This window comes from Plecotus auritus, assembly GCF_963455305.1.
Source record: "Plecotus auritus genome assembly, chromosome: 3".
NCBI lineage: Eukaryota > Metazoa > Chordata > Mammalia > Chiroptera > Vespertilionidae > Plecotus > Plecotus auritus.
In genome coordinates this window covers 33,102,148-33,115,489 of record NC_137772.1, presented here as the reverse complement: position 1 = coordinate 33,115,489, position 13,342 = coordinate 33,102,148, and the positions used below count along the sequence as shown (strand labels likewise).

Genomic DNA, 13,342 nt, shown 5'->3' with positions numbered 1-13,342 from the left:
TAATGAGTGCAAGACAAGAATGTGGCTTTTCATCGTTAAGACACACATTCCATTTTGGTGAGCAGTGTGTGTTCCCCTTAGTTGGATCCATACAGTAATCCCCTGGATGGAGATAAAGTTTATGGACAGAAAAAATGACAGTACTAACGAGGAACATTTTATCCCCCAAAGGACACTCCCTGTAAACACTGACAAGCCTCATGATGATTGGGGAATGTAAGACTTAGGGGCATAGTATATGATCACAGGAAGGCTATATTCTGACAGAGCCACAAACAAAACAAAAATGAGCACAACTGGGAAAGAGTCATAAAAATCAGAATCAAAGCATATTTTGTCCCCATACTTACAACAGATGTAGCATACTAAGACCCCTGGCTGGAATTCGACTAGCATGAGCCTGGGGTATCACGTGTCTAAGGTCAGAGCTGTCTGTCTTAGACCACAATCTCCCTCAATTAGGAAGCCTTATTTTTATCACATTCTTCAAAGATATTAAGTATATTGGCTTTGCCACAACATAAGATACTACCCTCAGTGACCATCTGCTGCTTTCTGCGCTGACTGGACTCTTCTGGAACATGTGGAGGGCGGGGCAGGAGAATTCACTATCTCTAAAACTCTGACCTTGCCCAGGGAGATTCCTACAAGTCCCCTTTGTCTGAGGAGTCAGGGGTCCCAAGATTGGGGAAAGGTCTCATTCACCAGCTGAAACCTTAATTTCCATCTGTTGCTTCCACCCCAAAGAAATGTCTTAACTGCTTCGCCCACTCTGGGGAAGTGAAGACATCTAAAGGAATGAACAGATAGGAAGGATAACAGAAGGCAGAGGTGAGATGTCCCCAGACCCCTCTCTGCCGGTCTGTCTGTGACAGTAATACTGCGGCTTGGCCTGTATTTTGAAGTTGTTTGCTTCACCTCAGCTATGTGGAATGTTGCGGACAGACTGTAAACATTGTGTAATGACTAACAAACTCTTTAGCTGCACCGTTTATATAGGAAGAGTTACTTGTAGGCGATGGAAGAAAAGACTAGAAGTAATGGCTCAGTCCCCCCTCCATCTAAAGGCAGATGGGAATTTGAAATGTAAAAGCAAATTGGGCTTAGCAGGTAAAGGTTCTTTATGGTGAGTAAACAGCAGAATCGTTCATTGAAAGAGGAATCAAGACATAGAACTTTATTTTTAATTTAAGTGAACCAGGTAAATAAATTCCATTAATCAGAGAGATAGAACCCTCTTTTTAATCTTTTTACTTTTCTTGTGGTAAAACATAAAATTTACCATCGTAACCATTTTCACACAGTTCAGTTGCATTAAGTACATTCACAGTGTTGTGCAAACATCACCACTTTCCATCTCCAGATCTTTCTCATCTTCCCCACAGAAACTCTGCACCCACTAAACAATGACTCCCCTTCTCTCCCCATTCCCTTTCTGTCTCTATGAATTTAACTGCTCTAGGAACCTCATAGAAGTGGAATCACACAGTATTTGTCCTTTTGGGACTGGCTGATTTCTCTTAACATAATGTTCTCAAGGTTCATCCATGTAACATGTGTCAGAATTTCCTTTCTTTGTAAGGTGAATAGTATTCCATGGTTTGGATGGACCACATTTTGTTTATCCACTCATCTCTCGATGGGACACTTTCGGCCATTGTGAAAAATGCTCTAGAAATATCTGTTTAAGTCTCTGCCTTCAATTCTTTTTAATATCATCCCATATCTATTGTATGCATTATATTGAGATAGAGATTAAAATCTTAGAAATTTGTTTAGAACTTTTTTTATATGCTGAAAGGACTTTAAAAAAAAAAAACAAGTAAGTTGACTCTCTCCAGCACAATAGTATCATTTCACTATAGCATCACTTTAGTAATTTGGAATTATTTTCTCTTTACATTTAATACCTTTTTCCTTTAAATTCTGTGAATTCTTTTTTGCCAGAAATCACTTTGGGGCTACGGTGGCAGCAGATGGTAGTTGACATATAATGTTCTCTGAAGATCATCGCTCTTTGAGAATGAAAAGCGTAGTTTCCAAAGCAACGTGACTGAAAGTGCTCATTCATTGCTATTAACTGTGGAAACTGAATGTATGTTGTTTCTACAGGGTCAGCCCGGGCAAGTGGGCTCCCAGGGATACACTGGGCCCCCAGGGTTACAAGGATTCCCAGGACTGCAGGGCCGCAAAGGTGACAAGGGTGAAAGAGGCTCTCCCGGGACCATAGGACCCAAAGGAGAAGTGGTACGGAAAACTTGGTATTTCCTCTCATTTTATGGAGGGCAGCGGGTGTGTTGACCTTCATTAAATTTGTTTACCTTCTTTATAGGGACCAAGAGGCGTTTCTGGATTCCCTGGTGCTGACGGAATTCCCGTAAGTTTTTTGTAAGATTAGAATTTTAAAACATTGTATGCATGGGAACCAACACGTTTATGACTTACAGAAACATCTTAAGCTAAACCTGCTTTTTTGTTTTTCACATAAAATTTGTGGGGCTATATATGGGTCTTTTTCTCCTGGAATCCAGTCAAATGTTGGACAGGCTTTTTCCCTTGTAAACGTTCTTCTGGACTTGACTTCAGAATGGAGGAGACTGCTAGAACCGGATAAGGAGCCGGTCTCAAAATTGTGTTTGAACCGGAGAACAACCTGAATATAAAGAAGCACGGCCAAGAACGTGGATGGAATGAAGCCCTGCTGGACATTTGTGCAGCTTCTCAAATTCTAGTAACCACACATAAACGAGAAGAAGAGGCATGGATTATCCATGAGAAAATCTCAAAACGCCATAAAATGTGTTTTTCTAACCTAGTTTACTTTACTTCTTGTGGCATAAAAAAAATAAACAAAGCAGCCTGACTCACAGCCTTCTTCACAGGGACCCGAGAGCAGAGTTCCCAGGGCCGGCTTCCTGCAGATCTCCTCGGGAATAAATGTGTTTATCACACATTCAGACCCACCCCATCTGTCTGCTGCTGAAGTTTAAGGATCCTCACCCATATACACAGATGTCTGCACCCTTCCCCTGTGTACACATGTTCTCTATCACCATGCTCACACACACGCATATGCACATGTGTGCACACATGCACATGTGTGTGCACACACAGGGAGAGAGAATCTTCAGGCTGCACAAGTAGGGCTGTCCCCTGGCAGAAATAGAGGAAGAGCCTGAGTGGAGAGTCGTCACAGAGAATTCATACCTTTTCTTCAGATTTTGGCTCTGCATTCAAGAACACTTTTGCCACAGTAGAAGGAAGCAGTCAGAGCTAAAGAAGGGAAGTTGTGATCACCAAGACATGAGACCTATATGGCCAGTGATCCTAAGTGTCACCTGAATGAGGCACTCAAACAGATACGTCAGTGACAAAACACGCAGCTATGAACAAATAAGGAAATAGCATTCACATTGGTCAGAATCTTGAGAAATTGGCACCGTTGAAGAATCTGCAGATTTTAAGGGTTAAACAAATAATAAAAGTGTTTTTCTACCAACGGCCTCAAACTGAATCGCCCATCTTTTTTTTTTTCCACCCATTTTTAAACTACTTTCTTGAACTATTTAAACTGTTCATCAATTTTTGCTTCTGGAAGTTGAAATCTGATTTAAATCTGAGTGACATTATGGAAAAATATTGTAACTAATCTGTATCATATTTTAATTCATTTCTCCACTTCATACTCATTTAATATCAGATGCAAATATTTCACAAATAAGGAAGTAATCATCATAAGGGAGAGTGATCATGATGAGCAGATAACTGATCATTTTCTACAGAATCTTGGTGCTGCTAAATATAGTCTCTTGAACCACAGAATCCTGCTACTGCATATTGACTTAAATGTCACCTGCCATCCCTAAGCAGTTAATGAGCATAGCATTTGCAGGACCTGGGTAATTTTAGCTGTTTAGAAGTTGTGTATAAAAAGTGATGTGCAATGAAATCGTAGAGTTGTACACACAGAAATGTATCTAATCAGATGAACATAAAGAGATGGACATTTAGCTCAATATAACTGAGACTTCTCCTTGAAGCACAATTTCAAAAGAAGATCAGATTGACATGCAATTTCAAATCAATTCTAAGGAAATCAGAAAGACCCAACAGCAGAAAGATAATTCAGGAGAAGACTAAGGAACTCAGATGTTCATTTTAAGCAAAAACATCCTAGGATATCATGGATCTTGAGCAGAACACCTGCAGAGCGTGTTTTCTCCGGCTGGATTTGAAGGCTCAGCTTTCAGAAACCCCAAAAAAGGGCCCTTTCCTTCAAAGGCATCAGACAGCTGGCTCTGTAACAGCTGGAGAGATTGTTCACCATGGTTTCCAGAAGCCATCAGGATTCCCCTGACCCCCCGAGGGTTGGCTGAAAGGGCTATCAGATTTCTTTTCTGATGGCACAAGTTAAAGCAATGGCTTCGAACATCACAAGCAAAAAGATATGCAGACAAAAGAAAAATTCTACTTTTCTTGCTGTATTTCTTAGTATCATTCAGAGTACAAGCACTCGGTGTAGAACTGGTTCATTTGTCTTGAAATTTTCCAAACTTCTCAAAGTAAATCTAAAAGACATCTTAACGCCCTCAAAAATCACTCTGGGCTATATGTTAGGCCTGCTCTTAAGAAAATAAAAATTTTAAAGAAATACATAAATGCCCTAGCTGACTTGGCTCAGTGGATAGAGCGTCGGCCTGTGGACTGAAGGGTCGCAGGTTTGATTCCGGTCAGGGGCATATGCCTGGGTTACGGGCTCGATCCCCCATAGGGGGCATGCAGGAGGCAGCTGATCAATGATTCTCTCTCATCATTGATGTTTCTATCTCTCCCTCTCCCCAGTAAAAATATATTTTTAAAAAAAGAAATTACATAATAAAAAAGCATATAGCTAAACATCTTTTGTGCAAAGAATAGCAGAAAGGGCTGTAGTCTCGTAGGACATAAATTATAGTTAACCCAGCCCGGATGTCTCCCAGAACCAGGTGAGTGCTATTGAAGTGCCCACAGACTTCACCTGGCCCTCTAGTCCTTTGAAAGACATTTGATCATGTTGCCTCCCCACTCCCACCAGATATCTTAGAACACCTGACTTGCTTTAAAATCTGAAAAGGAGTGTTTCCAAAGAATATAAAAAGAGGAAATCAGTTTGTCTACCTATGACTAAGCCACTGATGAAATCCCACTGTAGGTGTGACTCTTACCTGTTTAGGATGTAAACTCACCATCAAAAGTCAGTTGGCCATAACAGATGAAGACACCTTTGTTGTCCCTGAGCAGATCACTGCTTCTAGAACTTTTTCTAGAATTTTAAAATCCTTTCCCTGACAAAACAGTGCTCCCAGGCACCCAGTGAAGCAAAGTAGGAGAAATGCCAAGACAGTTGACTGCTCACCAAAACCTTTGGGAAACAGAACTTTGTCTTGAAAGCCTTTCCCCTGCTTAGAACTCTACCCGTGTGCCTTTGTCTACTTATTCATTCATTCATTCATTTTGAGCTGTCGTCCCTTGGATTCATGCCAGGGGCATGTGAGAGAAGATTTAAAACTGTTTTATCACACACAGTTATGAAAACTAAACACCTCTGTGCTAAACGACTTACTTCCTTTCCTTTTTTCCAGGGTCATCCTGGACAAGGTGGACCCCGAGGACCACCTGGCTATGATGGCTGCAATGGGACCAGGGGAGACGTAGGACCCCAGGGACCCTCTGGCACTGGGGGTGCCCCCGGATCTCCTGTGAGTATCATCAGCACAGCACACCCTGTTCACATGGTTAGCTCGGGAACCTGGATGGCTGGCACCAGTTGGCAGAAATGTATGCAAGTACCCTATTCTCTTTCATGGGGTCCAGAGGCCTAGCATAGGACCCTTAAAAAATGGTCTTAGAGAAACTTTCTAAGGATGGTGTGTTGCCTTCTGTTCACTCACCAGTAGGGGCCACAGGCACATGTTAACCCTGCCTTTTATACCCTGAGGAAGCATTGCTCTCTTCTTGGAGGTTTTCTTATGGATATCTAGGCATGATCCTCCTGGATTCAAATAATTTTATTTTCCATATTCATGCTCCAATTATATACTAAATAATAATAGAGCAATACTAAAACTAAAATTTCAAAAAGCTAAAAGTTTGACAAAATTATTAGTCACAAGATTATTAGAAATCTTGATTCGATGCTAAAATCCTTTGTGACGTGAAAGGACACTGATATTCTTCAGCATATCCAATACGGAAGGGTGTTTTGTTTTTTTAATGGAAGAACTTTTGTATGTTAATCTGTTTCATGGCCTCATTTCGTTTTCAAGGTCTTTGCAAAGAATATTGAAATACTTTTTGGTAGTGTATTGCTACCCTCTTACCACCAAAATACCGCAAATTCAGGGTTATGCTAATGTTTTATCTGGTAAACATTTTTTTATTTTTAAGGTGGGGAAGAACAGTCATAAATACCCTTCACCTGTTTCCCCCCTGAGCTAATCAATTTGTCATCATCATTAACACCTCTGCTTTCCAATTCTCGCTTCTTTGACTCTTCTTTTACGTGGTTCAACTTTTCAATAAGCTACATAATTTTCTAGTCTATTCCAATAAAATAACTTTTGTCATCAACAAACATATTCATTACTTTAAAATATTGACTTCATATGTAGGTGTTAATACATGCATGTATACTTGGCACAGTTTCTGTTTTAAAGAATGACTCAGTATCTCTCCCACAAATGGTGCTTCAGAGTACATGTTAATATCTTCAGTACACTAATGCCAAAGAAAACACAAAATAATAGTACCCAAAAAATAGCATGGTTTACTAAAGGATTCGTTTACTGAGTGCTCATTTGGGTTTTTTAAAAACTCAAATTCTGCCGAAACCGGTTTGGCTCAGTGGATAGAGCGTCAGCCTGCGGACTGAGAGGTCCCAGGTTCGATTCCGGTCAAGGGCATGTACCTTGGTTGCGGGCACGTCCCCAGTGGGGGGTGTGCAGGAGGCAGCTGGTCGATGTTTCTCTCTCATCGATGTTTCTAACTCTCTATCCCTCTCCCTTCCTCTCTGTAAAAAATCAATAAAATATATTTTAAAAAAATAATAATAAAAATATAAAAACTCAAATTCTATAAAGTCTTTCCATTTTAACTTTGAAGAAAGATACTATTGGATAAATATGAAAGTAAAAGTCTCACCTTTGTGGTTGGATGTAGTGATTAGTGTTCAGAATAATCTAAATAAGCTGTAAGAGCAATTAGACATTGCCCATAAAAGTCCGTATTTAACCATCCAAATTACGATAGCTGCTCTGAATGTTAATGGACATTTTTGCCTTTTCCTCTTTCCACCACATATGTACTCCTGTAGGGGCCCCTAGGACCCAAAGGCCAGAAAGGTGAACCTTATGCACTGTCTAAAGAGGACCGCGACAAATACAGGGTAAGTTTAATAGAGGTAGGAGACCTGATTAAGTGATCTAGTGTAAATTCTGATTAATAAAATTAATTTCCAAGTGAACTCTGAGTTGTAAGAATGAATGGAATAGCAGAATGCATAGAATAAAATAATCCAAAATCATGATTAATTTAAAAATAATTTTATTTCCTTTCATGATGTGTTTCAATCTTATACTTAATTGTGGGTGCATCCCTTTCCCATACTCACTGTACCCCAGGTATTAGGTTAATTAACATTACCAAGTCCTGTTAGGGCTGACATAACTTATATACTTGTTTGCAATCTATCTAATAATAGAGGAATATGCAAATATGTCTGGGATGCCATCACAGTAACAGTAACGATCAGCAGGCTGCCTGGAGCAACAAGGCCAGCAGGGGGGTTAGTGAGGGACGACCAAACGACTGAATAGCAGGCTGTGTGGGGCGACCAGGATGGCGGGGGGGGGGGCAGTTGGGGGCGACCAAGCCAGTGGGGGGGGGGGGCAGCTGAGGGCGATCAGGCCGGTGGTGGGGGGGCATGCCGGCAGGCAGAGATGGTTAGGGGTGATGAAGTAGGCAGGCAGGCGAGCAGTTAGGAGCCAGCGGTCCCAGATTGGAGAGGGTGCAGGCTGGGCTGAGGGGACCGCCCACCCCCATGCATGAATTTCGTGCACCGGGCCTCTGGTGTTATAATAAAATGTAACTAAATCTAAAGATTAGCTTAAAAACTAGAACTCTTAAAATTATTTTTTCTCATTTAGGGTGAACCTGGAGATCCTGGATTGGTCGGTTTCCAGGTAAGTTTTATTTTTATTAGAAAATATTCCAAGAAAACTTTAAGAATTCAGGACTCCAAAATACCAGTCAACTTCTCTTAATACCCTTCTCTTGTTGCCTGTCCTTAGGGGCCCCCTGGCCGCCCTGGGCCTATGGGACCAATGGGTCCACTTGGAGTTCCAGGAAGACCAGTAAGTACCACGTGCATGTGCTCACTCCTGGACCACTGCCCAGGCATCCTCTAGAGAGGCCCCTTCTTCAACATTGATACAGGCAGAAGCTTCACGATACAACTGTGATGCTTGTGATCACTATAAAAAGCGTCAAGATGAAACAGATCATCCCTTGTATACATTTTGCTTCTATTAAGATTGAAGAATGAGAACTCAAAATTTGTGGTCACCAGATCACTGCCAACTATGTCAAATTTAAACTTGCTGCTGCCTGGGTGCTATTCCAGTCATATACAAGCTCTCTTGGCCCCACAAAACCAGCTGAAAAGGGGCCTGTCATCCCTAGACAAAGCAGACCAAAGTGCAACAGGGTGATAAGAAGGAAATGGGTTCTGCCTAGGGATGGCCGCCATAGCAGGTGTGTCACACCTGGGCATGGCCGCCATAGCAGGTGTATCACACCTGGGCATCACCATTATAGCAAGTGAAATTTTGGACATCAATTAATAAAATGGTCCTAGTGCACCACCCGAATGGCAGTCTACAGGTGTTCACTCCCACTGCAACTCAAATGACAGACTGAGGTGCAACAAGACAAATGCTTGGATGGAGGAGGGCTTGATACAAGGAGGGGAGAGGAGGAGAAAGGAGAATTGCTAGTGCCTGTGCAGCCCTAAGGCCACTTCCATCATGCCACACGGGACCCAGGAGATAAACTACCATGCCACACAGGACCCAGGAGATAAACTGGCTCCTTCAAGGTTTCTGACTCTTATTCCACACAGTTTTTAGTAGTAAGACAATAAACCTTAAGCTGCAAAATAATAGATTATTGACTACAGGTGAGAAAGACCTTCTCCCAGAAACCCATTGCTCAAGTATGAGGGACACTCTCAAGGGAGGCTGTGGCATCAGTTTCTTGACAGATACTGAGAAATAATGGAGACATGTATGCTTGGAAAGATTCAGTCATACTGATAGTTGCAGGTATGAGTACTCATAAATTTTCTATAATAATTGATTTTGTTTCTATAAAATGAGTTTCCCTGGTGCTATGAAAGTCATTTTTGCAAGTAGCCCTCTGCTATGAAAGATTCGGCCAAATGGAATGAAATGAGGATTATATGATGAGAGGGTCTTTGCTCTCCTATGTCATATGGTTGTTGACTCAAAGCACACATACCACATGGTTGTAAGGAGAGGGCGGGGTGGGAAGGGAGGTTGTACTTTAAACACACAGTTCAGGGAAATATGAAATAGCAGATTGTACCCGCTGGGTCCTTAGCTGACCTGATAACTTTAAGTTCTTCATATATCCATTAAAATCACCCACAATCCCCTGCCTGTGCACTACCCTGCACTTAGACACAAATTATTCTTTTCATGCACTTTTAAAACTTCAGCATAAGTGTAGTGTCGACACTGAATGCTTTGCAGATAGACCCATGGTGATATTTGTGGATGGACTTTCAACCCTGTAGAGTAAGTCTGCCTGTGAACATTTGCTGACCTACTAGCAAAAAGCGTTAGACAGTGGCCTGTGGGGGATCCCAGGGGGAGTCAGGAGAAACGGTCTTTGTGGTGACAGGGCCTGGGACCTGGCATGGGAGCAGAGCAAACATGAATAGGACATGGATGAAGTCAAAAGTCTAAACTCAGAAAAGCAAACCCGAAACAGCTGTGTGTGGACAGCCGGCAAATTCTGGGAACTGGGCCTGACCCCAGCCCTCTCCCCTCCAGCCCTTCCTGCCTGCTGAGACAAGATGTATCAGAAACCTCTATACATACGACATGGTGCTCTAAATATACAGTGGATGGCTTTCCCAGGGCTTTCTAGCAGATGTTATCTGGGTCCTGGGATAAAGAAAACAGTTTACAAATATCTTTGTATTTGTGCAGGGACCACCTGGACCCCCAGGACCTCCCGGAGAGCCAGTAAGTTACTGTTGGGGGTGAGGGAGAGGGAAGTGGGGGCTTATGTATCCGTGTATATCTTTCTGGACTATAGAACTACTTCATGGACAACTATATATTGCTTATTTCATGATAGCTGTTTTGTAGGTTTTTAAGACTCACTGTTATGAACTCCAAAGATGCATCCAGTGGTACCTCTGGCATAGCTGGCACATTAAATAAGTGTGTGTGTTGAATGATTTGTTGTTTTCAAATCACATAACATTTCCTATTGTATGAAAATCAAACTGATTAGGAATATAGATTTAGGGACACCTCATGTTTATCCAGGTGTGTTAATTTACAAGAATGGACAAAATGTAGCTATGTTTGTATGGGGGAACTGATGGCATTCCTACCTGGATATAATTAGGTTCTACAAGAATGTGATGTCAGCCTCTAGGGATATATATAGTCAGTGATTTTCAATTCAGCTAGAGCCCAAAGCTGGATTGCTTCTATCAGAGAAAGATTCTTACGTTGGTTGGAGCACAACAAAGTAGGTGGCATGTTAGAACTTGGAGACAGAACTAGAGTTCGGTACAATCTGTAAAAGTTGGACAAATGTCCAAGACAAACAGTAGGAAGTTGGTGAGGGAAGTATTTGCTCAAAATTTGACATGAGTCTATGCTGTACACCTAGTACAAAACAATATTGAATGTAAACTGTAATTTAAAAATTTTTAAGTCAACTTCCAGGCTATCATTACCAACATTTAAGGACCATTCCCTGGCCTGCACGTAGCTAAGGAAATCTCCCAGCCTGCGCATTCCCATGCCTGTTCCACAGAAATCCCATCTCTGTGACCTTCTGGGGACCTCATCTACCACCACCCCAGGCCCCCAGCTCCCATCACCTCTGACATGGCTTCTGGCTGAGGCTGGAGCTCGTTAAGGCTGCGGCCCACACTGCTGGGCTCCCCACTGTCTGACAGCTTGAAGCAGGGTGGGAACGGCCCACAGCCAAGAGAAGCAGATGTAAGATGGGGCGGCCAGCCCCAAGGTCATCTCAGATCACTGCTTGGCTGCCGCACTAAGATCCCTCACCCCCAACCAGGTCACTTCCTGGTGACTTGGATAACCAGCTCATGAGGCAGAGGGACCACGGGGACCCAAACAAATCACATTCTAATCTAGCCTGGCTGCATTTCTGTGCTTTGATTTCAGCTCCCAGCCAGGTGGGAAAGAAGCAAAAATGCAAAAATTAGTTAAATGCTTTGTTTTTATTTTCAGAAAATCCCTGGGCATTGAGGGGGCAGGAGGTATACTGCAGAGAGAAAGATCAGATATGGTCCTGTGTTGAGATGGGAACATAGAGACCCCAGGAAAGAAGCAGTTGTTTGGAGATTTTTTTAAAAAAGAGAGAGAGAGAGAGTATTATTTCTATAATGTAGTGCAGGCATACCTCATTTTATTATACTTCGTTTTATGGCACTTTGACAATACTATGTGTTTTACAAATTGAAGGCTTGTGGCAACCCTGAGTCGAGGAAGTCTATTGGTGCCATTTTTCTACAGGCTCAGAGGATGATTAGCATTTATTTAGCTATAAAGTAATTTTTATTAATATATGTGCACTGTTGCCGAAACCGGTTTGGCTCAGTGGATAGAGCATCGGCCTGTGGACTGAAAGGTCCCAGGTTCGATTCCGGTAAAGGGCATGTACCTTGGTTGCGGGCACATCCCCAGTAGGAGGTGTGCAGGAGGCAGCTGATCGATGTTTCTAGCTCTCTATCCGTGTCCTCTCTCTTCCTCTCTGTAAAAAATTAATAAAATATATTTAAAAAATCATATTTAAAAATATATATATATATGTGCACTGTTATTTTAGACATAATGCTATTGCACACTTAACAGACTACAGTACAGTATAAACATAACTTTTATATGCACTGGAAAACCAAAATATGAATGTGACTCACTTTATTGCGGTATTTACTTTATTGTCATGGTCTGGAACTGAACCTGCAATATCTCTGAGCTATGCATGCATAGCTTTTCATATGTGCCTCTTTTAGACACCAGGGTTGAGTCAATTCTCCCATACATGGCAACTCCACTCATGGAACTATTAAATATTTGCTAAATCTCTGAGCCTAGCTTTGCCTCTTAGACTAAAAGGAAGATGAAGATGTTGACTAAAACTCCAAGAATCACCATCCCCTGAAATCATTAAAGGGTAGGAAATGTTTCTATGAAATTAGGATTGTCTTACCAAAATGAGAAATAGCTGAGGCAGAAGAGAGAATGATCTTCAAATATGGGACCGGCGGGCGGGGGTGGGGGAGGAGAGGGGGAAATGGCTGCTTTCTACATCTGAAAGGGCCAGACCTGCAGAAACACATACCTGTAGAGACACTAGATGAATGATTAAGAGGCAGAAAGACCCAGGGCCAAATCGAGCTCTGCCACTCATTAGCTCTGAGACAGTGTGACTATGACAGTGTGACTATCCATGACATCCAAACTCATCCTGTGTTGCAGAGGATTAAAGGGAGAGTGGACCTTGGGCTATTATAGTACATACAGCGAGTATAGTAGAGTCAATAATATAGTCAGTTTCCTGATCATCAGGATGTTTGAAGAGTAGAATGTATTTCAAAAGGCAAACAGTAAACTATTCCCAAGGGTGACAAAATAACTGCTCTTAGTCCACTATTTCTGAGGTTTTGCTTAGAGTGTAAAATAAAATATTTCTCCAAAGCATCTCTGTATTAAAAGAATAGCCTATCGTTTTCATGAACCCCAGAATTTTCATCATTTAGGTTTAACCTTAGTGAATGCTCAGAATGCACTGTGAAGTGCCTGCCACCTTCTGCAACTGATACACCATCTCAGTTTGTTCCTGTTCAAATTATGTGATGTCTGGGCTCAGACTTTTGTTATACACTTTACATATGGAAATAGCAAAAGAAAAGACAATAACTTTTTTTAACTTTATTTTTCAATTACAGTGAATATTCAGTATTATTTTGTATTGGTTTCAGGTGTACAGAATAGTGGTTAGACATATAATT

The 13,342-nt window shown here is 41.7% G+C and overlaps 1 protein-coding gene across 1 annotated transcript in view; it reads left to right on the top strand.

The window, feature by feature from the left end:
* Positions 1-13,342, top strand: part of COL4A2 (collagen type IV alpha 2 chain) — a 188,978-nt gene that overhangs the window by 114,251 nt on the left and 61,385 nt on the right. Inside the window, exons 5-11 of the mRNA XM_080661167.1 lie at positions 2,113-2,247; positions 2,333-2,377; positions 5,622-5,738; positions 7,352-7,423; positions 8,184-8,219; positions 8,328-8,390; positions 10,272-10,307. Coding sequence (XP_080517293.1) covers positions 2,113-2,247; positions 2,333-2,377; positions 5,622-5,738; positions 7,352-7,423; positions 8,184-8,219; positions 8,328-8,390; positions 10,272-10,307 — 504 coding nt within the window. The remainder of the gene's footprint in view (positions 1-2,112; positions 2,248-2,332; positions 2,378-5,621; positions 5,739-7,351; positions 7,424-8,183; positions 8,220-8,327; positions 8,391-10,271; positions 10,308-13,342) is intronic.